The sequence below is a fragment of the Diceros bicornis genome, chromosome 36 (genome assembly GCF_020826845.1).
Source record: "Diceros bicornis minor isolate mBicDic1 chromosome 36, mDicBic1.mat.cur, whole genome shotgun sequence".
NCBI classification, from domain to species: domain Eukaryota; kingdom Metazoa; phylum Chordata; class Mammalia; order Perissodactyla; family Rhinocerotidae; genus Diceros; species Diceros bicornis.
This window is the reverse complement of record NC_080775.1, coordinates 32,221,790-32,249,239: the sequence shown is the minus strand read 5'-3', so window position 1 is coordinate 32,249,239 and position 27,450 is coordinate 32,221,790. Positions and strand designations below refer to the sequence as shown.

The window sequence follows — 27,450 nt, the reverse complement described above, 5'->3', positions numbered from 1 at the left end:
ATAAGTTTGAATTCAAATGATTCAAGCTTATTTTAAAACAATCTTTGTCCAAAATTGGGGTAGAATACTATTTTCATGATCTTACAAAAATAACAATGGTTTTGTATAGTGAACCTCTGTATCAATTTTGACGGAATTCATTTGAAATTGCTTAATATTACTATGGTAAGGTAAGGATTTCTTAATGTTTGGTGTGTTTTCTTTTGGGAAATATATTTTAGGTTATTCTTTATTGTCCTTCTTTTGTGATATAGTGGTAAAATTATATCTTTCAAATTTATTATATGATATTTTTATTGCTATTTAACTCTTAGGTTATTTTAAAGCTTATATTGGTAGTAATGTCTATTTTTAAAATAAAAACTGTTTTAGATAGAGCAAAACTATTCTGGATTAATTACTATGTTAATTTTTATTCTGAAATGTCAGACTTTCAGAAAAGTTTCAAAAATAGTACAAAGAAGTCCAGTATACACTTTACCCACCTTTCCCAATTGTTAATATTTTACCACATTTGATATGTAATTTTCTTCCATGTTCCCCTCCCTCTCCCTCCTTTTTTTCCTCCTTTCCTTCCCAATGTATAATTTTTTTGAATTGAGAATAAATTGTAGACATAATTCCCCTTTATCTGTAAATATTTTAGTGTGTGTATTCTAAGAACAAGAACATTTTCTTGTGTAACCACATTATGTTTATCAAAATTATGAAAATTAACATTGATTTAAGTGTTTTATTACCGATTGTCCCTTTGTAGCATGTAGAAATGAGTGAATGAATGAATATGTAAGAATCAAATTCTGGTCCAGTTTCCAATTTAGGATCATGCATGGGATTTACTTGCCATCTCTCATTATTCTCCCTTAATCTGGAACATTTCTTCGGTTTATTTTTGTTTTTCAGTTTTGAAGAGCAAATTACTTTGAGAATGTCCCTCAGTTTGTGTTTTTTCATGTTTCTTTGATTGGATAAGGATTTTTCTGGCTTACTGTTACAGATTAATAACTGTATGAAACATTTTTTTCTCAGTATTTGTGTTATCAAGCAAAACATTTTTAAGTTCTTTAAATTTCACTTATTTTACATCTGCTATTTGAATTAGAAAAAAGTACAGTAAAGCCAGATGTGACATTTTAACTTTGCTAATAAAAATAATTAACTTTAAAATAATAGCACAAATAACATACATAAACATTCATCTCACATATGTGATAAATTAAAATATATAACTTAAAGAAAATTTGGAGTATGACCGGAGAGTTATTCTTTTATGCAAAATAATAAACCCAGATAACTTTTCTATTTAAAAAATCCTCCTCTTAATTAAAAACATAAATGGTTGTTACTATTTGTGATAACTGCATATTATTTAATCTCTATATGTTGAGTAAGTGTATTCTCCCTTTGACTTCTATATAAGTGTGAGAATACGATGGTCTGCCACCACGGCATAATTGTTTTGTAAGAGCCATCATAAGGTTCTCATTCCATGTCAGTCTTCCCTCTCCCAGCACTAGCCCCTGCCCAGCATTTATAACAGTTCTCCCCTCCCTCCTCCTCCACCCTGTGGTTTTGAAGAAGAAGAATTAAAGAAATGGTGCGCAATGAGATTTTTATGTAACAAAATGTAATGTACTCTATTGATAGTAGAAAATTCAGTCAACCGGAGAAGACAATTAAAATCACCTGCAATTATGTGACTTCAGTGCCACCATTTTGATGAGTTTTTCTTGATTTTCCTCTTTACATATATAGCTAATATATATCGTGTCCCAGACACATAGCATGTAGCTAATAAAGGTCATATCCCAAGCAGAAGGAAAGGTTGATATATCCCTTCCTTATGAAGCTTTCACTGGTAGAGGAGACAGACATTAAACAAATTATAAAAATATGATATCAAGGCTTTTGATGGGTGAAGTACTGCAAGTTATAAAAGCCCGCAGGATAAAACCCCATTTCTTCGTCATAAATGTTTTTCTGTCTCACTAATATCATACATGTAGGTTGTTTTCAGTTGTTAGCTGTGGTAATTAAAGCTGTGAACCTCCTAACAGTTACACCTTTGTTCATGATCACAATTAGTTTTTTATAATATGTTACTAAAAGTAGTATTTCTAGGTTAAGCAATAAGCAAAATGTAGAGGCTTTTGATAAGCATTGTCAAATTGGCTTCCATCAATATTGTACTTTTTAATATTTTCATCAGGAGTGCAAAAAAGGGCCCACTTCATCACACCTTCTACATCTTGGGTATCATTACTTAACATAATTTTTTTCTTTTTCTTTTTCCAGCAATTTGATAACTTTTGTTGATTGCATGTCTTTGGTTGCAAGTTGGTTGAAACTTTTACTTATTTTTGGGTCCACTCATCTTTCTTGAATGAATTGCTCATTCACATCCCTTTCCCATTTGTTACTGAGAGTGTTTATCTTTTGGTTATTAATTTATTAAGATTTGTGCAATAAAGATATTGACTCTCTGGAGAAGAGAGAGAGAGAAATCAATTAATTATAGTGTAGCAATGAGCAGGAAAATCCTCTCTGCCATTATTTCTCTACTCACACCCACGACACTTATGACACCAGGTGTGTGAGTTTTCCACACAAGCAGTTCTGACACTAACTCCCTGGAGTTGATGTAGACCCCACACGTTAAGGATTGTCCCTCACTGGAGACGCCAGTTGCAAATAGAGGTCCCCAAGTTACCCAAACTTCTGTCTGACTGGGCTGCAAATTAGAGGTTCCCACTACCCTCTTTTTAGGTTCCATAATTTGTTAGAGCAACTCACAGAGCCCAGGAAAACAGTTTACTTACTGTTGTGGATTTATTACAAAGCGTGTCTGAAAGGATACAAAACTAACAGCCAGATGAAGAAGTAGGTGGGTCTCAGTCTGAAGGTCTTGAGCTCAGGAGCTACTGCTCTTGTAGAGCTGAGATGTGGTAGCCTCCCGGCATGTTGATGCATTCATCAACCTGGAAGTCTCCAAACCCCATACTTTGGGGACTTTTATGGAGGCTTCATCATGTAGGCATGATCAGTTATCCAGTTCCAGCTTTTTTCCCCTCCCTGGAGGATGGGGAGTGGGGCTGAAAGTTCCAAGCTTTTGATCACGGGGGTGGTCTTCCTGGTGACCAGACCCTATCCAGGAGCTCACCAAGAGTCACCTCATTAGAACAAAAGATGCTCTCATCACCCAGAAAATTCTAAGGGATTTGGGAACTCTGTGTCAGGAACTGGGTCCAAAGATCAAAATATTAGCAGGAATCAGATGTATATACATCTTATTATTTCACAAGTGATAAAATATGTGCTGTGTCATTTGTTTCTTTGCAGAGCTCCAAATCAGCTATTGGACTCACGTCTATAATTTTACGGCCTCGTATGATATGTATACATAGCATTTTTTTTTTTGCCTCTCCACAATATTTTGTGCACTTGTCAAAATTTTTGTATATTAAGACTCAGAGATTACTCTTCTCGTGATTATTTTTCTGCTGCTTGATATAATCAACTTTTATTTCCCCTCTTATACATCTACCCATTTTGCAGATTAACTGCAGCCTCGGAGCGGCCTATGCTGTGTCCTCACGGCTGTTGGGACTGTTGTTGGGGAAGAGGGAAAACTGGGCCTTGGTGCTGGTCGCTTGTGGCTGTTTTTCTGTCTCGCAGCAGATGTGAGTGCGTCTTTGCTGCTGCTCTGAGGATAGGGGAAGTAAATGGCTTCCGTGCTGCCTATTCAGCAGGTCTCCTGCTTCTAATGTGCTAAGCGAAATTGCCCAGTTTTCCGTGCATTAAAAGGCAGAAATGCCAATGGAGTAATGGGCAAAGAAGAAGTGACAGGTCGCGTTGATGGAAAAAGCACTTGGGGTGTACATACACTGCATGTTCACGAGGGGTCTGACATGTTCTTGAGTGACGTGATCACGTGCAAGTGGCTTGAGGAGCAAATTAAAGAAAATTTACTCAAGAAATGGTTGATAAGGTATAGAATCTGGATGGAATAACAATCAAGATGATAGCAAATTGGCTTCTCTTTTGTATCAGAATGAAGAAAACCCCACACTAGTAGGACTTCGTAAAAGTTCTCTATAATGTAGCGTTTAAAATGGTTTTTGAAGAGCAAAAAATTTTTTTAACGTTTTGCTGCCAGAGAATTAAGTTCTAAAAGCTGGCATTAATTTCAGTCTTATGTCAAGAGCCAAATGGATTAATAATGAAATATCAAAGGAAAAGTACAATCTCTCACTTAAATGTTTTTAATGATAATAATGACTTGAGACTTGATAAGAAAGCTGAAAAAGAACATTATTCTCATCCTGCAGTTTTCATAATAAATGAAACTTTCCCATGGAGAATATAGTCTCCTTTAAGACAAGTTCAGAGTAGGGCGTGTCAGGAGATGATTCCAACTTGATTAAAATTTTTCTTCATATATTCAGTCAGCTCCGTATCTTGGTTTTTCAAGTAGAGAAAAATGAGAATTTTAAGCCGTGGTAAAATGTTATGGAAATGTCAGAATCAGTAAACATTAAAAAGCCAAACTGAAGATCTGAATCAGTAAGTGACAATTAAGAACTTTCCAGATTTGAGGCAAATGAATGTACTGAATGTTCAGACATACGTGTGCTCAGCAGAGGACTAATCTTGGGTGCCCATGTCTTTTCAAATGCAGCCTTCTCAGGAATATAAATACTGATTCTAGAGTAAGTTTCATCTTTCAGTTACTTCTGAATTTAAGGTAGAAGGGGACTGTGGTGTGTTTTGATCCTATTTTGTATTTCAGATACAAACTTTAGCTGTACGTTATGTTTTTATAACAGATTTTATGGAGGTAGCTGTGTTCACGCACACAAAGTCGTTATGTAGTATTCTGTAATGATGTTGAACCATGTGGATAAAAATAAAGGTTTATAGAGCAAAACAGGAATATAAAGTTACTTTTGCATAATGAATATGTGATGTGATATCAATATTTTGATATGAGTATTTGATGTTTATTTCTCCTCAATACATTGGTTTTATATGAGCTATACTTATTCTCTGGGAATATTTTAAATATAAGAAAGTTTTCATAATGAACAGGTTTAGGCTTTATTTTAACTTTGATACTGAAATGTGTTTAGTTTGTATGGTTCACACAGCTGTTGCCCTGTATCTTTACAAGTTGTTCTTATTTTGTTTTCTTTATTATGTAGTTTTCCTGTTTTTAACAAGTTAGTGAGTTTATTTTTTTGAAACGCGCGTTGTCCTCATAACTATGAGGCTGCCCTTTGCGGTGGCACAAAGAACGTCTTACCCTAAGATATTAATATAGAATATGAGTAAATTAGAAAGATCACTTTACAAATCACATTATTATGGATTTGGAGATTTAAAAATAGCGTATCTCTTGTATTATAATCTAAAAAAATAATCTCTTACTGATAAATGCTGTACTTCCAAAAATTATTTCACCTAATTGAGTGAGATAGCTGAGATTGCATGTTAAATCCCCACCTTCCTTTTAAAATTATTTTATCATTGTTATGTTAATTTTGATGGTTATTAGAAAATTTTAAAAATGTGTTGAGATACAAAGAAAAGAAATTGAAGTCTACCCACGTTTCCGTTGCTCTGCAGTAGCCTCTGCAGTACACACGTGCATGTGTGTAATGGAAATTCTTAAAAAGCACGATCTTTAAAGGATGCGCTGTAATCCAGCCTAATGATATGCCATTATATGTTTAACCGTTCTTCCATTACAATTGGGTGATTCCAGCTTGAGTGACTAGGTGGATGCTGGAAAAATATTTCAAACTTGAGAAAAGAGGAGGAGGAAGAGGTTGCAGGACCAGATGAGGCATTTTGTTGTGATCCGTGTGGCTTGTGCCACATGTCCATCGTCTGGTTGGACATACTGAGTTTGAAATAGAATTCTGGCCTTGCCTATTTGGAGCTGACTGGTGTAGAGATAGATCTGGGTGGTGAAGGCTTGGCCGTGGGTGGCACTCCTGAAAAGGAGCTCAGAGGGCAGACTGCTTCCTCTGGCGTACAGCGTTTTTACTGACAGAATATGTCATCCCCCTGCATTTCATCAGGTTTTACTTGAAGCTTTCGTTTCTTCCTCGCTGTTTTAAGGAAGATGGGCAAGAGTTTGTGTATCTTAAATGTGTTGTGTTCTGATGCACTTCTTATGCACTTGATGACTGCAATTATGAAATCAAAGCTTGCCTATGCAACTAATTAATTAAACAATATTGCTTGAGTAATAGTCACCAGCTGTATTCTCTATGGTACAGTGTGGTTGAAAGTTTTTCTCTGTTGTTGATCGTCTCCACTTTTTCTCACAGGCGCTGAAGGTTAAAACTCTCTAGTGGCTCTCTGAAAATGAATACCTTTTTCTGCTGACTGTGTATCATCAAGATATGTTGTTGTTTGTGAATAAAGTGATACAGCATTAGTGAACACTAAGCTATTAATAACAGTGGAAATTCCTAATAAAAAAAAAGATAAATGAGTTATATTTATTTATTTTGATTCCTGCTGTTACTGTTTTTCTCCTGTGGTTTAGAATGTATAAACAGACCAAAAAAAAAGAAAATCTAAAACTCTAGGAGTTTATGTATCTTCAGTCCTTCTGCTGCGGTTTTCTCCTATATTTCTCAGAATCTGGTTTGGTTTTGTTTCAATATTGAAACAAGTGCTGCATAAACATATTACAGCTGGTTCCAGGAATCATCTGGAGGGGTGCAGATGCCCTGTTATCATGGATCTTTTCATGGAACTTTGGTGGAAATGCTGTGCCTGTTCTGATGAAAGAAGTGCTCATTAGCAGTCTTGAAAATAACTGAGAAAGAAACATTGGAATATAATCTGCTATGCAATTTTGTTTCCTATTAGAAAGCAGAAGACGAGGATATTGTTCTCACACCTGATGGCACCAGGGAATTTCTGACATTTGAAGTTCCACTTAATGATTCAGGATCAGCCGGTCTCGGTGTCAGTGTCAAAGGTAACCGGTCAAAAGAGAACCACGCGGATCTGGGAATCTTTGTCAAGTCCATTATTAATGGAGGAGCAGCCTCTAAAGTAAGCAAATGTCAGCTTTATCAGTCTTATGCCCAGTAGCAAAAATATTGAATTCCAATCTTATTCCTATTTTGAAAACGTATACACTGTAAGGGAGGAAAAACTTGACCCTCTTAGATTCTGTTTCTGCAGCCTGTGAATTAAACTGACAAAAGACAGATTAACAGGAGAAAAAGTTTACAAATTTTATTGATGTTAATATTTTTAATTTTACGCATAAGGGGGCTCCACAGAAAAGATGTGAAAACCTAAAGACGTGGTTAGACTTGGAAGCTTATATACCGTTTAGCAGAGGGCGAGGAATTGTGCAGGGATTAGACAAGGACAAGGCATCTGGGCTGGGGGAGGTAAAGTGTGGGAAGGTAAATATATGGAGGAAACTAATGGCAGATAAAGTTGGTTTCGTAAGGTTTGTTTGTGCAGACTAATCTTAGTGCCATCTCTGCCTCTGGTGATGAGGGGCTCCCCTTCCTGGTTTGGGAGAGGAGAGGGGACACTTCCATAAAAGAGAAGTTCATGCCTTGCGTTTAGCCAGGAAGAGGACAGCGAGCTCCTCCGTGTCTGCCATTTCTCAGTTGCCTTCAGCTCAAAATCCTGTGCCAGTGTGGCATATTTTGGGGCAGCATATTCTGGTACCCTATAACATTTAACAAATGTTTTCTCAAACACCTCATCCGTGATCAAACAACTAGCAGAAATCTCTGTCATTTCTCGTTTTGGGGTGGAATCTGTAGCTTCAGCTCCCCATGTTTTGTCTCAGAATTTACAACCCACAGTCATTCTGGCTCAATGAAGATAATCTATGCAAAGACTGAGCTTGGGTTCTGGCACAGAGCTGCCACACAGTAAAGGTTAATCTTCTCCCCTCCCCTCTCCTGCCTGTGGGTCAATTATCCTATTTCCCAGTCTAGAGAACATTTCCTGGCTGTTGGTTAAGGGGGCACTTCTCTGCACTTGTCTAATAGCCTTGAGCTTCTGCATGTCTTGGGTTGTAAATAACCTCTATGGGTGTCTCTGGAAGCAAGAAAGTAATCACTTTGTGTCCTTTGAATTAGTATGCTATTTTGGTAAACAGATTATGATAATGACTTGATTTACAAACGTATAAATGATTGAAATAGACACAGGCTGCAATGACTGCTTAGACATTATTATGCTGGTGCTCAATTGGGCATAATCCGTTAGGATTAAAGCTGTTTTTTTTTTTGGTTGCTGTCTTTATTTTTTTAACAAAAGGAAAAGCAATTTCTTTTATAACAGATTATTTAATAGCACTTATTTTTACCTGCTTTCTTCCCAGGATGGAAGGCTTCGGGTGAATGATCAACTGATAGCAGTGAATGGCGAATCCCTGTTGGGCAAGACGAACCAAGACGCCATGGAAACCCTCAGAAGGTCTATGTCCACCGAAGGGAACAAGCGAGGAATGATCCAGCTTATTGTCGCAAGGCGAATCAGCAAGTGCAATGAGGTAAAGAATACAAAATAAAAAGACAAAAGACGCTAGCATTTGAAATTGTAATAAGACTAAGTTTCTGTCCTAACATTGAACAGAGAATGCAGGCCCTGGGACTTTACCTCAAAAGACTATAAATTATCTTTGCTTGCTAGAGTTTTATTGTGTTGTCAGTGGATTGTGATTTATTTTCTTAATTCTGTGGTCAAAATATTCCTGAGTGTGCATTAGTATTTCTGTTGCCAACCCAGCAGATAACACTGGCATCTTAAAGGCACCTTTAGCTGGGATCTCTTCTTGAAAACAAGGCCACATTTTCCTGCCCAGAGCCAACAGTTTCTCTTCTATTCAGCGGGGTTGTACCTGGGAGGGAGAAACAATGAAACAATTGCTTGTTCGTTTCTTTATTTAAAACGGGATCCTCTTACAAAGTCCCTAACGGGAGAGTCTGTTTCTCCTGTGGCATTGTCACAAGTGTAAGCATCCCTCCATCACCCATCTCCCTTTGTCCTTCACTGGGGTAGAGTTTTTCCCTTGAGTGCCTACTTTCTCAGTGGTGTCTATTGTGTAGTGCATAGTGGGTCTACATATACACTGCAATAGGTAATTAGGAGTGAGTAGGCAGGGTGTCCTCTCCTGAGGGTATAATCATCTATTTTCCCAAATAAGTAAAAGCGTATTAAGTGGAAACATACTTTCTTGTATAGCATGGCATTTGAAAATCTAAAGGAAATTATATATATATATATATATATATATATATGTTTTTTTTTTTCTGAGCTAACATCCGTTGCCAATCTTCCTCTTTTTGCTTGAGGAAGATTTGCCCTGAGCTAACGTCTGTCCTCATCTTCCTCTACTTTTTATGTGAGTTGCCGCCACAGCATGGTTGCTGAGTAGTGGTGTAGGTCCCTGCCTGGGAACTGAACCTGGGCCGCTGAAGAGGAGAGCGCTAAACTTAACCACTAGGCCATGGGGCTGGCCCCCTAAAAGAAATTATATATATATTTGATAATTAATATTGGAACCTGGAGAAAACCAAATTTTATGGATCTGTTATAAATTATGTGCCATCTATAGAAAGTAGGTGGGACTTGATAATTTACAGAGCAAAGCTTCTTGCAAGTGTAAGGTTTGTTGCTTTTGGTTTTATTGATGCTCACATCCCCACATTTTTAAATCAACTGGGAGAAAATTACTAGCAAATCATACAAACTTAAAATTGTATCTAAATTGTGTTTTTCTTAATTTTAAAATCTATATTTAATAAAGATATAAAGCAAGCTTTTCAGATTGTGATGATAATTCATCCAATCCTATAATACAATCAGATTTTGCAACAAAAATGTACTCTTGACCTCAGTGGGTAGTTGATCTAGAGGTGATTAGTTTTTGAAAGGTTATTGACCATTGTTTTTTTTAATATTGTTTTTATTTTCCAAATGGAGAATGAGTTAGCAATAATTAACAAATTAATTTCCACAACAACAAGAGAACAATGTAACTATAACTAAAAATCTCAGAGTGGAAGAGAGTGGGACACACAAACATTGACTTGTATAAGGAAAATGTAAATGCTGATCCCTCAGAGCAGGCTACTAGATTGGTTTTCTTGAATAATAGTTTTTATTGGTTGCCAAATCAGTAACTGATCTTTTAATGCAAGTTCTGCAAAGTCCTACAATAAAAAATTCTCAACAGTAAGTTTACAAGACACATTAGTCTTTATTGGGTCTTTTTCTGAAAGTGAATAATTTCACGTCCCCTGGGACAGTATTCATTCGACAGATTGTTACTGAGCATCCACTATGTTCAGAAAATATGTTAGATCCCGGGGATACGGTGGTGCATAAAACAGATGGGGTTCTTTCCCTCGTAGAACTTACATTCTACTGGACAATATATCATACTCTTAGTCTCTTTAGAAATAAACTAAAATTTGTAACACCTTCAAGTTTTCTTCAGAGGAAAGCATTGAGTGTTACAGGGGGACTTAAAATGTAAGAAATGTACTGAAGATCAGCATCCTGAATCCAAATGTGCTTTCATCTGATTCAGCTTATTCCCTCTTGTTCCTCAAACAGTAGCGAAGCAAACCTGTACCAGCCAGAAAACGTTTTGATAAAAGCACTGGTCTGTTCCCGGTTGTCCCGTAAAAGACATGAAATTGGAATCCCACTGAAATATCTCTGTGTCTCATTCACTTCTGCATATGAATTTATGTGAATGAAAATGATTTAAGTAGGGGAACAGCTGCAGTAGACAGTAATAGACTTTAATATTCAAGATTCCTTATGGTATCATTTTCATACATTGCTGGTTATTACTATTTCTTAGGATAGAGGAAGCTTATAAAACGATTACATCAAAACAATCTGATCTCGAGCGCTGTGCTTTCTTTGTAATACTAGTGAGAAGCCTTTTGTACTGACAGGGTTTAACTAAAGACTTATATGAAGACGGAAGAGCTCAGTGCAGCTTCCCATAAGGCATGAGACGTGATTGTGCTGCTGTTGTACTTTATTTTATATATTACCTTTGCAAGAACATCTCCCTGAATTACGGGAAGGGTGTGTGTAAATTATGTTACAGTAAATATTGACATAAGCAGAGGGCATCTTGTCACGAATGAACCTCAAGCCAAAATAATGTGCTTGACTTCTCTCCTTCTGGGTCTGTTAGTCAGCTGTGTAGTCCAGTCTTGGACAGTATCACAAAACTATATTTTAGTAACTCATCTTTAAATCAAGGGTTTGCATACTTAATTTTAAGCTAGAGAAGATGAGAATTTGCAAAACAAAATCTTTGGTACTTTTTCACATCTTTCCTTGCCCTTATTTGTGGTAAGTGCTGTATATTAACATTTTGTTTTAGAAATTACTTATCAACTCTCCATGCTATGTATCCTCTTGCCCTACGTTTCACTGGTATTTATTCCTGTACAGCACATTCGAGACATCCTCTGGAAGACATTTCTCAGTCTGTTTTGCTTCACCTTGCAGAAATCTTTGAACACCACCTCATTCTTGAATCATTTCTCACCATTTTTCTCTCTCCATTTTTCTCCTACTTCACCCTGGCTCTTCTCTCTCCCCTAAGGTGCCTCTTTTCTGCCTGTTCTTTTATTGTTAGTGTTTCTCAAGGCTCTTCCTGGGCTGTTGCCTCTGACTCGGGCAGCACCCTAGATGACTTCATTCCCTGGTCTTCAGATGCCGCCTATGTAATGATGAATCCCGTAAGTCTGTTTCCAGCTCAGAACTCTGTTCTAGTTCCAGATCCTTCTATGCAACTGCCCGTGGAAATATCCACTGCCATGGCTCTCAGGCATCTAGTTCACAAGGTGCCCAAAACTTTATTTATGCTTTTTCCTCCAAAACCAGTTCCTCCTTGAGCCGCTTCACCCACCCTCATTCCCGCTTCTCCCTGTGAGTGGCACCACCATTCCTTTGTTGTAGAAGCAGGAGCTCTGGGATCACTCTTGGCCTCTCAAATGCCTTTACTATCCCTGTAGCTTCTGCTTCCAGAATCTCTCCCTTCTCAACCCACTTTTGTCCATCCCCTCTGTCGTTGTCTGATTTCAGGCCGCGTCATCTCACCAGGCTCACTGCTGCGGCTCCTTGAAGGATTTCTCTGCAATCAGGATTTCTCTCTCAATCCATTCTCTACCCTGCAGTGAGGCAGATATTTCTACAAAACAAATTGATCGTGTCACTCCCTGCTGAAATCCCTTAGGGGCCTTCCATCCTGTCCAGGATAGACGCCAGTCTCCATCACATGGCGCACTAGGACGTGCAAGAACTGGCATCTCTGCCCCTCCAGCCTGTCCCTGTGCAGTCTCTGCTCTAGCTACTCTGCTCTGCCTACGACTTCTCAGATGCATGATGCTCTCAGTCGTCTCCAGGTTTCCCACACGAGTCCGTTCTGCCCCTTGTCCTAGCACAGACAGCCTTTACATTTTAGTTTCTCTCTCTAAAGTGTTTCCATAGTCCCATGCACTTACCTTCGCTCAGCACTCTCTCACTGTCATGCTTTCCTCTTTGGTTTTCTTTCGTGGGAACTGTAAATTCTGAGATGGCTGGGACCTCGTCCACCTGCCGTGTTCCTGTCTCTCACCCTCCCTGGCCTCTAACCTAGGGCCTGTCGCTCAAACGTGGACTGAACGACGAGGGAGGTAATCCTGGAGAGTCTGGCATTTTTAGAAGGAAAAAATAATTTAGTTACTATTGGAGACTAAAGTTCTAAGGAAATCATCAGACAAGGTAACAAAATGAATTTTTTTTGGCCATGATTTTGAATTTCCTTAGCTTTCTTTAGCTCTAATGCCCTTAAGTACATTTAAAAACATTTCATAAGCAGTAATTGTTTCTTTAAAAAACAAAGGAAAGAGAGAAAGAAATGGCATCCCCTTGTGTTGTGCTCCTGAAAGATGGATTAACCGTTTTGGAGAAAAATTCCTTAAGTCCTAGCATTCTTTTCCATTGGAAAGAATACATAAAGCAAGAGGCAGAAACATGGGTATCACTTACCACAAAGGAAGAGTTTGTGGAGGACTTTGAAGTAGAGTGGAGGGAAATGGGGGTAAACAGCTGACATCATTCCTGGAGTATTGAAAATATCCTATATATGAGAATTATGCTGATTTTAAATATTCTAAAAAAATTAATATTTGTAGAAATTACTGTAATTTCACATAGCTTCCAGTCGTTCCGTTGTTCAACACGTCTATGTAGACGTGACTTCCTATAAAGCCTTGTCTTAGTAGCAATGGAAAATGTGACAAAAGGTGAGCTTTTGGCTTGGGCCCCATAGGAAGGGGTCAAAGATTTAGTCATCAGGACTACTTTAAAATGAATTCTCTCTCTAGGTTTAATCCTTTTAGAATTAGAAGGCTATCTTAGAGTAGGAAGGGGCCTAAGGTATCACTTATGATTCTCTTCATTTCATGTATTAAGAAATAAATGCACAGAAGTCAAATGATTTGCTTAATGGCTGCAAGGCCAAGGTAGTGGCAAAGGAATTTAGAAGCGAGGTGTCCATTCCTCTTTATGCATGCGAGTGGGTCTAATTGACTGTGACTGTGTTGTTTGGGCAATTTAAATTCTGGTTGTGTTGGGACGTAGCATACAATAAAAGCATGGGCTTTGGCATCAGACAGAGTAAGTTACATTTCGGGTCTGCCACATGCAGGCAGAATGACTCGGGGAGCTGACTTCACCTCTCTGATCCTTGCTGTCGCTCGCATGGGGATGTGAAGGAAATTAAATGTGGTACTGCGTGCAAGCAGAACCTGAAACTGGACCCTAAAACTCCAGCCACTCTTCTCCAAAGCTAAACTCTGTCTTTTATTTATTGCTTTGTGTTGACCTGTTCTTTGGATTATACAATATGTAATTGTAATCTAGGTCAAATTTCTTTTAATTTCAACATTATGCTGTGCCCTCGGCTTTCAAGGCCTTCTTTCACATGGCCTAGTATGTGTAAGTTCTCGAAACCATTTTAAGGAAAATCTGAATCATTCACTTAGAAATGAATTTTTTCATCCAATTATTCACCCAGTGCCTGCTCTGTGCCAGGCATTGGGGCTAAAATAGACTAATTCCATAAAGACTGAAATATCAAATAATGAGATCATGCCAGTTACTAACTAGGACCCAGTTTTAAGTTTGCTAAAGGGAATTAGGGCCACATCTCTGCCAACTTTTCAATGTTTATAATAGAGATGGTGGGATACATTTTCTTTATGTGAAAGACATCATTTGAGCCACTAGTGCATACTTGTAACAACATGAGATTTTACTAAACCTCACAGAAATTGTGAGGTTTTTTTTTTAAAGAAACCAAGGTTTTAACTTTTCCTAAGAAAAGAAGAGTAGGCCAAGTTTATAATGAAAAGCATATTCATTGGAAAATACCCAGTTTTTTGTTATTAAATAGTATTTATTATTTTCTGGTTGTAAAAGCAATATATGGTCATTTGAATATCTTTTTTAAGAGCATACTATATTGACATTGTTTTTAGATATTGAGGTAATTCCCAATTTTTATACATTTGTAAATAAAGTTATGACAAATATTGATTCCCATAAATATGTATTATTCACTTAGCTTATTATTTCCTTAGGATAATGACCACAAAGTGAAGTAAATGTCCTGGTCAAAGAGTATGAGAGATTTTTTGACCTGTGAGAAACATTTCCACATTACTTTAGGAAAAGACTACATGGCTTTACACTGCTACCAATATGAGTTACTTGCTGCAACCCAGAGCTATTTTTTCTTGAATAAGTGGAAAGGCTTTCCTATTTTCCTAGAGATGGAGCTGAGGGGGTCAGCACAAACCACCTCCCCAGGACTGACTGAATTTGGATTGATGAGCATTTTTGCACTTCAGACAACAAACAACAAAGTGAAAATTACAGTTCTTTTACTTTGGTTTCTTCTTCTAATGAAGCATCATTTTGATAGGGTTTATCTCAGGGGACTGGACCGGCCTGGGAGCAGCCAGTCGCAGAAAGGCTTGGCTGCTCCAGAACCGCCCTGCTCTGCCTCTCTTCCTCTCGGCTGCTGCAGCGCCACTCGGACACATTTCTCTTTCTTAAACTCGTTTTCTTGCAACAAAAAAAATCATCAAAAGATTTAAAACAAAACTGTGTACCCCAATCAGATTTTTTTAAAAGAAATTAAAAAGCATTATGTCTTCTGTTAAATATTTATGTAGTAGGCTATTGATGTCTTCGTTTAAATCTGTCTTTTGAGATGCAAATTAGACGTGGTTAGGAGGTAGGGGAGGTGTAGACTCTTTCCCAGGAAAACGCTCCAGTGCGAGGTTCTTTCTAAACAGGCATCTTATTGTTTTCCTCTAGAAAGCCTGCATGTGCTATTTGTCAAATGGAATTTTTATTTGACTTCATAAAATTCTAAAATAGCCTCTTGGGATATTTAGGGATTTTTTTCTTGAAGGAGTTTTATAAAGATTTTATCGTCTAGGAAATTGCAGAGTTATATGGTTCAATTAAATATGTTTGTTAAGCAAACTTGAGGATATGTTATCTGTCTTATGATAAAATGAATTATTGTATAGGAAGCAGGTCTTGTGTATAGAGACTTGAATAGCGAGTATTCTATTTCTTTAATGTATGTGCTCATCTGAAAAATTCAGACATATTTGTTCTTAAAGGTATAGGGTCTTCATGTTGCTTGTTTCTGTTTTTTTCCTCCCCAGAGTACCTTGGCATTTAGGATAGTATTCTTTCAGAAAATGTTCTTTTATTTTTTTACATCAGAGACCTTGAATATTTAATTTACTTTTCAGTAAAGCTGTCAGTTGTAATCTACAATTTAAAAAAAACTCATAAAACAAATCCTCATTTCACAATTTAAACCTTAGTGAGTCTAATTCACCAGCACTGCAAGTTTATTATTCTCCTGCAGTTTGACGGGCCTCCAATTGTAATTGTGTTGACCCTTCAATGCATTAAATCTCTCCAATGCTTATCAAACTGGGAGAGATAAGTCTACAGTTCGGAGCTTCATTAAATATCTCATTTATATTAAACAGATGATAGCTTCTAACAGAAATAATAATTTGTTCAGATGCAGGCACCACCACAGTTGTGGTTTCATCTGTTTGGAATGTGCTGTCTTCTCTCCCACTTTGCTGTGTTGTACTGTCCCCCCACCTCCCCTGACCCCCAACCCCTCAGCCCTCTGTGCCTCTGACTGCAAGCCAGCACCAAGGCGTCACAAGATACTTGTCCATGGGGTTAATCCCAGAGCCCACATTGGAGGATTGTAGTTAAGTGTGCTTTGTTCCTCCTTGAAGTGGGTTTGTTTCAAGGCCTTACTAACATAGGTTCCTTATTCTTATTATTTTTATTAAGACTATGACTAATAAGGCACAGCTGTTTTAAAGAATGCCACATACTATTTTCATTTATGGTGATAGAGATTGTCCTGTATTCTTGGCTTATGTAGTAGATTGTATATGTTTATGAAATACGCCTCTTTGCCTGCTGCATTGGAATATTTGGTCCTTACTTCTATGTTGTTTGTATACTATTAAAGTGCTTCTCTCAGTTACTCACTATCCCATACTTAGAATAAGAGAATAGGATGGTTAGTCCTAATTTCTAGCAGAAGAAATTTAAGCTCAGTGTATTTTTCAAGACACATGAGCTGACAAGTGGTCTTTTAGGTCTTGTAGAAGAGGTAGGCATTCTACCACACACACAATGTGTGCTCATTGTTAGGTGTATTTACATATGATATGTGTAAAAAGTATAGCTAAATTGCAACTTCCATTCTGATAAAGCATGCCCTGTGCAGAGCAACATCTCATAAAGAATTCTGAATTAAACCATAACTTAAATTGACTTCAGCAGATACTAACGGTCAAATTGAAAAAATAAGCAACAAGCTAAGTTTGAAAAAAAAAAGCTTTTAATATACATATTTTTCCTCCAGTGGTTAAAATCTGACAGAACTTCATGGGAGGCACAGTGTAAAGTGGCACAGAAAGTTGGTCATTAGGCAGAGCTGTCATCACAAATTATTTTGGTACAGGGTGAAAAGTTCTAGTTCATTTGGTACCCAGTTGGATGCAGGCCTTGGGCGAGTTGTTATAATTCCCCCATGCTGCTAGTGGGCCTCCAGTACTGATTTTCCCTTGTTCCTCCTTTCTCTACAGCTAAAGTCACCTGGGAGCCCCTCTGGACCTGAGCTACCCATTGAAACGGTGTTGGACGATAGAGAACGAAGAATTTCCCATTCTCTCTACAGTGGGATTGAGGGCCTTGACGAATCACCCACCAGAAACGCTGCTCTCAGTAGGATAATGGGTGAGTCAGGTAAAACTCTGTTTATCCCATCTTATTTTTATGCTTTCGCTGGTTCTCTGGGAGGTTATTAATGTAATATTAATGTAAAGGAAACCCATGTTTTCAAGAGGAAAAAAGAGCGGGTTCATTATAATCACTCAGGAAGTGTTAATGTGGAGAGAGTAAATCAATACATCGATTTTGTTAAGTGAGTTTTAGATTGTGTAACCCATGGGAAACAAAAAAAAAGGGGAGAAATCACATAGAAATGTTTTCCAGTGATCAAGATATTCTTAACTTGTTTGAGATAGTAAGTGAAGCTGTGTTTTAAAAAAATCAAATTTAGTGGTTTATGGCAAGAAGGATTCAAAAGTTACCGATCATTCACAGTAGCACTGTTTGGAGGGAGAGGAAAAAATACATATGTATGTATATATACCTGTGTATGTCATAGTCACATTCATTTGGTTTGTACTTAATAGGATGTTACCATATTTTAATTGCATCTCTACTTTTTCAAAGCCTTCATTTCAAAATCCTGAAACTAGTTTTTTGCATCCTTTGTCTGGATTCAACACCATCCTGTCTGCATGGCCCCCAGTGGGTAATGAGGTTATTAGCACTTGCTCGGCGGCAGCTCAGCTTCTCCTAACAGATCCCGTTAATAAAGGCTGGCTTTGCCACAGGAGTGGCTGGATTTACTGAGTTGCTCATCTTGGGATTAGCTCATGAGAGTTTTCAAATTTAAAACTTAAGAAGCTGTTTTGATTAAAATAGCACCTGACATAAAACACTTTTATGGCTGGTATGTTTTGCAAGCCTTGAATATAAAGTAAAATCTTAAATTTCACTCCATTTTGAGTACATTTAATGTGGATTTAATACAGTTCAAGTTTCCATTATGAAGCTTCATTGGAAAAAGAATTTATCTCATTCATCAGTGGGTGTTTATGGGAAGCCTGCTCTTGGCAACACATGGTGGATATGCCTTTGCCGTAGATACAAAGAGTGAGTGAGAAACAATCTCTGCCTTCAAAGAACTTTCTACTGGGCATGATAGGAAAAATACAGAAACATGGCTAGTAGAATTTTCTGTTTTTCTAATCCTTCTAGCTTTCTAGTTTGGAAAAATTGCTAAATTCTCCATTTTTTATTTTACGCATGGGACTTAGACGTGCCAGCTCTCTGGTTTTGCTTTGTCAACATTTTTCTTTCTGCCTGCTTGACATAAGTGAAAGTAGGGGAAGGATGCTTAAGATGTCATACACCTCTTAGGTGACAGGCATGGTGCATAGTTTATCACATGAGTCTTTGCTTATTAATGATCCCTGTCTTGACTGCTGTTGGATTTTCCATACTTTCTTGGCTTTGGTGTAGAACTTTACCTTTGTTAAATACTTTTTTGTTGATGAAAATTCAGAGCCCTTGAGAGAGAGAGTGCATGTGTCCCTGGATCTTTGTGCATACAAAGTGATACGCTGTAATTTCCCCTTTATTATAGGAACATAGGACTTGCCATACTGAATCAGACCATTGGTCCACCAGTTCCTGTAACCTGCATCCTGCCTCCAATCCCTGATGCTTCAGAGGAAGGCGAAAAACTAAAACTAAAAAACAAACAAAAAAAACCCCAAATTTACTTAGTGACCTTTTGAAATGCTGTTTATGTGGGTTGAGGATTCCTTCATAGTCTATTGCCCTGATTTTGTTAGCTATTGATTCATTAGTCTTAAGTTTGTGTTACAGTTGGCATTGTTTTCCCTTCCCCCTGCTAGAAATGTGATGGACTTTTGAAACTCCAGATGCTCGCCCAGGGCAGTAACTTCCCTCTAGCTATGTGCTTTGAGATGTACTGTGCATGCCCTTTTGGGCTGGGGGGTGACAGACTCTTTACCATTTGATGATAGGCCACATTGATATTGAATGATTTGGGTATTTTTTTAAGACAGCTGTTTACATGTTGTACTGGACACTAGGGATCCTATGTAGTTTTATCCTGAGGAATGTGTATGCTTAATTTGATTCATCTTGAGTTTTACAAATTTGAGACTTTCTCCGTCTTTGTCAGTCCCTATTCCAGCATCATTGGCCCTAAGAAACAAATACTGTTTGTCAGTTCCCACTTAAAGTTAGAAATCCTGCAAAAGATATTACCTTGTAACAAAATACCAAAACAGGGTACCAAATATAAGATATTAGAGCATTGAATTTCTATTAACCTAAATCAAGAGCAATAGTATTTATTGATTTGTGCAGTATCTAGGTGCATGGAAATTTCTCAGACAGATCTTGTTTGGTTAATGGTTATCTTCTGTATGTTTAGAATAACTCCAGTGTAGACACTAGTGGAGTTGGTGGTATTTACTTCTTGATCTGCTGTGATTCAAAAATAATTTTGTATTGAAATTCCATCTGATTGCATTAAGAAATGATTAATTTTATGCAGGCAGGGTGAATTTTCACATAGAATATTCCTCATGTCGGACTCCAGACCGAAAGGAGCTTTGAGGCTTTCTGACTCATTTCTGTGGGAACACATCCCAGGAGAGAAACTTCTAGAAAATAGACCAAAAAAGGAAGAGATGTTGAAATTGGAAGGATGTGAGATGTCATCAGCCACGCTTTCCCACTTAACAGATAAAGGAACAAAGTCCCAAGATCCCACGATGACTTTTGTTTTATGTTGTTCTTGGCTATTTTCTATTTCTAAAAATAGCCCTCTCTGGGAAATGCTCAGATCACACAGTAAGTGTTAGTGACATTCATGACATTCATTCCTTATTAACTTCAATTTATAAATATCCACAACTTTAAGCAAAAAGCATTAGACTGTCTCCAGAATCTGTTCCATTCTGGCAACCACTGTGATCTAAAAATCCAAAGAAGTTAATCTTTGAAACAACCTTACAAATCATATACTCCAGCCTACTTATCTTCTGTTCAGGGGAATTAAGGACCCAAGAAATTAAGTGACAAGTCTGAAGCCGCAAAGTTTCTTTGTTTCTGAACCAAAATGACGATGTATATTTTTCTGAGTCATGAGTCCTACACTACTCAAACCTGATGGATCTTGGCTAATGGTGGGGTCAGCCAGAGTTGTGACCAAAGGCAAGATTTCTCCAAATGTCATCTGTATTGGCTGACTTTCCACTATCATGGGTTTTAAAAGAGTAATCCTGGACATTCATCAAACAGAACCTATAGTGAGCCTACATGGGATTTCTTCCTTTTAAAAGCCTCAAAAATATTTTACAAAATGCTGGACTGTCTTAACTAATAATAACAACAATAACAATAACAATAATAGGCATAGCTAGTTTAATCAACATGTTCCCTATGTAAAATACATCACAGGATGATATTTGAGAGCATGGAAGCTTACATTTTTTCTAGGTTTTTCATCGAAAGAATTTTTCTCTTTAAAGCAAAACCAAAATCTGTTGTATCCATTTTAGAATTTAATCTCAGTAGTTTTTATATTCATGTGTTTTTGGTGAGTTTAAAAAATAATTATGTTCAGAATACTTTCATAGTTTTGGAAATTCAACATCGAAAAAGAGAACATTAATGTTGTTTTTATTGTGAGTCAAATCACTGGCAAACTTTTCCTAATTTCATCTGTTTCTAGTGTCACTCCTGGTGTTGCCTTCTATGTAAATGTACCAATGAATAAATGTTTAGTAAACAATCATTCTGTATCTTATTGTTTTACTTCTCTACAAGATACTGACTGGCTTAAATCTTAGTTTGTAGTTTGTTAACTAGTTGAGGAAAGAGGAAAGTTGATTCATCAAAAAACAGACCAAAGGCTTCTCAGGTCACCCTTGGAAGGTTTCACGTATATGGCATACCAAGTACCAGCAAACATAAGTAAGAGGTATTGTCTAGGTAGAGTTTGGTAGAAAATGTATTTTGATAATTTAGTTGTCCATTACCCCCAATATATTCCCGGAGCCAGATCCCAAAACTGTATTCCTGGCAAGCATGTTAAGAAGTGGAAAACTGATGGAAAATATGAACTCTCAAATCTTTTGAAATATTAGCCTCCATGATCATGGGTGAGAGAAAAATGCTAAATTGTTGTCTTACTATTAGGGAAATTTCTTGCCGTTTATTTATGTATAAAGTTTTGGATCACTAAAGGTACAATATTTCTACTCAAAACAAAGTATTATAAAAAAGGATTTCCATATGAAGAACCATTCAGTGTTCCATGTTGCTTATTAGGCTGTCTCTCAGAACACATTGTGTAAATCCAAGAGTTTTCATTTTTGTATTTAAAAATGAGTGCACAATAATTACACCATAATGTTTCCTTCCAATAAGTTTTGTCTGTGTGAGGATTTGGCACTTAACACTGTGACATGTGCCTTGTCAGTGGTGAACTGTTAGTCAGGGATAACCCTGGTTTGTCATTCTGTACACTTTTTGGGGAATAGAAGTATGTCTCGAGAAGGAAGTATTTCTTTGGTAATAGTGCTCGGATGTCTGACCTTATTTATCAGTGCTGTTTTATTCAACAGATTTCTATCTTTCCATACTAATATCCTAAAACTCGAGTAGGAATAAACAAGTGATTCGAATTCAGGAAAGGGAAACGATGAAGTATTAAATTTGATTTACATTTTTATCATGAGCATTCGTAAAAAGTTGCTAGTTTTCATTTTGTCAAAATGGATGCACTTCAAATCAAAATAGTGTTTTTCTTAGTAAAATGCTGAGTAGAGGTTTCAGTGAGCATGTACTATTTCTAAATAGAGTAGTTGATGCTAAATAATAATTTACTTTTGTGGGTTGTCCTGAAGATTTATAACAACCTAATTTTCAGTCCTTTGTTGACGTGTGTAGAATAACATATATGTAAAAAAAATCTTTCAGACCTATATATGCCATCCCAAAATTTCCACAATAGTGTTAAAACAAAAATTATCATTTACACATTCTGATAATGTTTATTTTTAAAATTAGATCTTAACACGGAGTCATAATGTTAATAAACTCCCTACATATTGCAGTTGTGTTATTTTAACAAATAACATGTAATAAAGGAAAAGTGCACCCCGTGTAAACGGTGGTGGTGTTGGGAAAGTGCATCAATCCTTTTTATTTGGACCCAGTGTGGCTGACTTAACAGATGTGGATATTGGACTGGAAATGAGAGTTTGTCCACTCTACTGTAAGGTGACAAGAATGATCAGTTCTCCTCGTGTGGCTGGGAGAGGCAGGCCGGCGGGCCTACCTCACACGGTGTGTGTGTTTCTGTGAGTGGGGCCTCTCACAAGGTATCCGCGTGGGCCGGAGCCTTGTCCACGAGTTCTTGCTCAGAAGAAGTATGGCAGAAGATTTGGGGGGAAGCCAGAAGAACTGTAGGTGTGCGGGGGAAGAAGATGGCATCCTTTGGCCCCCAGCTTTTTCTTAGAGGATTCAGGGCCTTGAAGCATAATTTTGTCTCAAGAAAGATTGTAAAATATAAACACCTGTCACGCTGGTCCATGAACCTGAGCAGATTTTCCTGAAAGAAACTGATCAGTCTAGACAGCTGTGGGTCTTTCCTTACCAAGAGCACTATGTCCTAATTGAATAAATCAAAATTTACAGGCTTCCCTGTCACGGCCTGAAAACCTCTGGGCAGTCAGACACTAATCTTTTCTCTTCGTAGTCACTCCTGCTATCTCCCCCAGGCCTTGATTCTGGGCGTATTCGTCTTTGAAATGTCACCTGAATGCACTGTGGGCTTTTCTCCATCATGCATGTAATGATGTTGTTGCCAGTGTTTAAAGTCAGTGTCATCATTTCTTCTAGCAGAACAGACCATATTCATCATTTAGAACCCAACTCTGCTGTTCCCTTTTGTTAAGATCCCCAGCATCCTCTGCCTCCGCTCCCCAGGCAGTTACCAGCATTCGTGAATGCCTCCGTCACTCACATCACCAACCAATTAGCACTTCCTATACGTCTGTCTCCTTCAGGAGGGTGTGAGCTCTGTAATGGCAGAGATTGTCTTTCTTATAGTACCTGCCACGTGATAGGTGCCCCACGTGAATGACTGATGTAAGTCTGCAGGACTTCCCTCTAAATATCCTGGCAAAATTTTTCGAAGGACTTGCACAACTTAGAATCTAGATAGCGTTTTCACATTGGAAGACATTTGGGAGATCATCTCTGGCTCTAGGAAACATAAAACCAGAGAAATTGCATACTGTGCCCACAGCTACATAGTTGCAGTGTGAGAGGAGGGAAGAGACTCGAGGTTTCCATCTGACGCTCATTTATGAAAAATAAATATGCTTGCTTGTATTTTGTTCCACCAGGTTGAGTAGATGCTTGGAAATTGAGACTTTTTCTAATGTAGCAAAATATGAACATTAATGCATATAACCTTTAGGTCGATGTCTAGAATTTCTCTTTCTCTTTTTTCACTGGACAGGTAAATACCAGCTGTCCCCCACAGTGAATATGCCCCAAGATGACACTGTCATCATAGAAGATGACAGGTTGCCAGTGCTTCCTCCGCATCTCTCTGACCAGTCATCTTCCAGCTCCCACGATGATGTGGGGTTCGTGACGACGGAGACTGGCACGTGGGTTAAGGCTGCAATCAGCGATTCAGCAGAGTGGTAAGATCGCACTCCAGGTTTAGGAAACATCAGTTCATTGCAATCACGCTTTATTTTATGTTTAAGTGGTCTATCACTGAGCACAGTTACTCAATTTTTTTTATAGCAGTGTGTTTTCATGTTTTTTATACTCAATTATCACTCTTTTAATAAAAGATTCTCCCCAACCCCATAAACTTACCCAATTGGTAGCCTTTCCAGTGTGTAGTTAATAATTTAGCCAAAACAACAACAAAACTGCCACTAACCAAAAAAACCCTACTCAATTGTTTTATTGTTAATTATTTTACATATGTGTTAACTTGATGAATTGATTTCTATTAAATAACGTGTAAGCTGATCCCCAAGGTGACTGAGAGTTTGTAACAATTAAATGACTTTGGCCACGTTAATAGTTGATATGGTCTGGGAGTGGGAGAAGGCCTTTTAAAGGTTTTCTTTTTAGAGTGCTATAACTATACTATTTGAAATGCTTTATACTTGCTTCCAACATCAAGGCTTTGGGAGCAGTCTATTGCTATTTTTTCTACTGTATCTTTCAAAATAGAAGAAAGCATTTGCTATTATTGAGCCAACGTGTAGCACTTGAATGTGATTTGTGTGCCTAGTAATTATGTACATCAATAAGCGGAAGGAAAGTCTTTCCTAGGGATGACCTTGTAAGGTTGTAGCGATAATTAACACAAACCATGTGAGCATTATACCAGAATTTTCTTATTGCCCTTTCTCTGGGGTCTTTTATGCATACATCAGCAAAATTATCTTTAAATGTTATTTGTTACAACAAATGTTATTTGTTAAACGGCATTATTCCTTCACCACTTAACCATGTCTATTTCCTAGTCTTCCCCAGACTTGTATCAACATTAAATATTAGGTAGGAGTCGTCCAGGGGACGGGCGTTTATTTGTGTTCACATGTTAGTGATGATCTTCAAGTAAGCCACTCCCCTGTCCTCTTCCCCCACTCCTCACATGGACACACAAAAACACAACACGTTTATCTGTTAGTTCTGCAGGTGTTCTCTTGGAATAATCTCACCTGTTTTGGGGGCCCTAGAAAAGTCCATCTCTAGCTTTTTTCTTTTCTCTTTAATTGTCTTATTGAAAACACAAGATTTAAAAGCACAGCTACACTTAAGCCTGCTTGATAGTAGCTTATCTTTGAATGAGTTTTATGATTCAACGTAGAGGTTCAACTATAATATAATGTGAAAACCCATTTGAAATTCACAGACGCTGTTACATTCACTGCTGCAGTTTCTCTCTCTTCCTGAAAGTGAAAGCAACACAGAGAAAGTAAGGATTGGATCTTTGCAGTACCCATTTTAGGGACGGAAGCCTGGGAATGTCCACCGTGATGAGAACTGTGCAGGTGGTCAGTCGTAGGAGTGGATCTGTTGGGGCTTTACAGGGCACTGTACTGGTGGAAATAAATAAATAACCAGCAGGCGTAGATTGTGGCGTTAATTTCCCTAAGGGGATTCATAAAATGGTGAAGACTTGTGTGATTTTGCTGTGGGGATTGGGGGGCAAGGAAAAGAATATAAATGAAGGGTTATCTAAACAAGAATAGCAGCTGTTCTGAATCACAGCAGAAAATGTAAGCTTTTCCAGCCTGACAATATCTCCCTAATCCTTGATGAAAATGTTGTGAAAACAAAAGGGCAATAAGATGGGATTAATAACTGGAATTTTAATAACACTAGGGGTCAGGATATGGTTACATTCTTTAAAGAATCAGCTGTCAGTCCTGCACTCTAACTTGTTAAATATTCTAGTGTACTGTTTACTGTGTCTGAAATTAGTTTAATGGGTATATTGATAGGGAAGAATTAATTATGTCATAGTTTAAGATTATTTCGTTATTTTAGGACTCTTATTAACTCACAAACTCATTTGACATTTTAAATTGTGTATGTTTACAGTTCATTGCACAATTTTAGAAGGCTAAATATGTCAAATGGCTCAACTTTTAATTTGTTAACTAATAGAATATACTTTTTTCAACATTTAATTGATTTAGGGAATACTAACAATGTTTTTAAGGGGAAAAAATGTAAAACAGTAGATTCTAATCTTAGTGACAACATGATTTCAGCAGATGTAAAATTAGTTTTAAAAATATGCCAATATATGGTTTTCAGGTAACATGAAGAGCAACAATTTTACATTTCTTTGAAAAATCTTTTACCAATAATTTCTATTAAAAATCTATTTCAAATTCATTCTGTCCAGTCATCTGATGCTTTACTAGAGTTCAGGTTTTAAAGTATTCTATGATACAAACAAAGAGTTGATGAGCATGTGCAGGATGCTTGAAGTGGTCAACTTTCAATAGATAAAAGACTTATTGAAAATATATTATTTAGAGCTTGATGCTGCAAAATTGGGTCATGGTTCTCATCATATGGGTTTTAATTTTTCATTTCTAGGACCGTGCTTTTGAATTGAGATGTATGTGCTTTGGAAATTATAAGCATAGTATAGTAAACATAGTAGTATGTGAATACTACTATGTAAGCATAATATACAAGCGTATATATATTTAAGCAATATATAATTATGTGTTATATATGTTATATATATACACACACACATAGATAGTATATAAGCATAGTAATATGTGAAGGGACACCTAAGGCTTCAAGATAAACATGACCCTGCTTCTTCCTGGAACATCAAATTTCTTTAAGGTTTCACAGAAGAAATATGATATATTAAAAATGAAAAGATTTAGTGTAGATTGCACACAAAATAACATTTATTAGGACATAACATAATGTTGTACAAAAAAAAAATTTATTCTTGCCTTGGGCTAACCTCCCATCCCTGTGGGGTACATCTTCTTTTTTCTCAGTACTGGGCCAGGACTAGGGTGAGGCAAGCTAGGCGGGGTGCGGAATGGCAGGAGACACTCATTCTCAGGGGTTGACCCTGAGCTTGCATGACTCGGAGAGCGGGAATTTCCTCAACTTCGGAGCTCTAGGCACCTACCTTGCCTCATCCTAGGGCCCCTGCTCTGTGCTTGGTGGAAAAAAATTGAGAAGGATGGTTCAGTTCCTTTGTGTGGCTTTTAAGGACCATATTTTCATGATCATAATTTGCATTGCTTTGATAATTTGAGATAGAAACTCTTTGTTGGGTCATAACAACTTATTTTGCATAGTGGTTTGTAGTTTACAAGGGGCTTCCCCCTTATGTCCTGTGTTCTCTCACTGGCCTTGTAAGATGGGTGAGGCAACTCTTCTCTTTATTGAGCATATTAAGACATATGGACGCAAAACATTTCAGGTCACTTAACTCGATGGCAGAGCATTTTCCTTGATGTCTCCTTTTCACAGTTTTTCGTTCAGCTCTTCTCTATGAGCCAACTATCCTTTCATGTGCAGTAAATTACACTAAATTTCTGATGATTCAAACCAGACCACTATCCTTTCACCAGTGTGGATGGTAATGCTCATAAGGCCATAATGGGTTAGAGAAGC

At 37.5% G+C, this 27,450-nt stretch overlaps 1 protein-coding gene across 17 annotated transcripts in view; it reads left to right on the top strand.

The window, feature by feature from the left end:
- The window catches only part of PARD3 (par-3 family cell polarity regulator), a 624,264-nt gene that overhangs the window by 384,719 nt on the left and 212,095 nt on the right, over positions 1-27,450 (top strand). For 10 of the 17 annotated variants that reach the window (XM_058532758.1, XM_058532759.1, XM_058532753.1 and 7 more), the window contains 4 exons: positions 6,886-7,074; positions 8,375-8,545; positions 17,217-17,376; positions 23,774-23,963. In XM_058532758.1, the coding sequence (XP_058388741.1) occupies positions 6,886-7,074; positions 8,375-8,545; positions 17,217-17,376; positions 23,774-23,963 (710 nt within the window). The remainder of the gene's footprint in view (positions 1-6,885; positions 7,075-8,374; positions 8,546-17,216; positions 17,377-23,773; positions 23,964-27,450) is intronic. The other 7 variants (XM_058532762.1, XM_058532761.1, XM_058532760.1 and 4 more) reach the window with 1 other exon arrangement.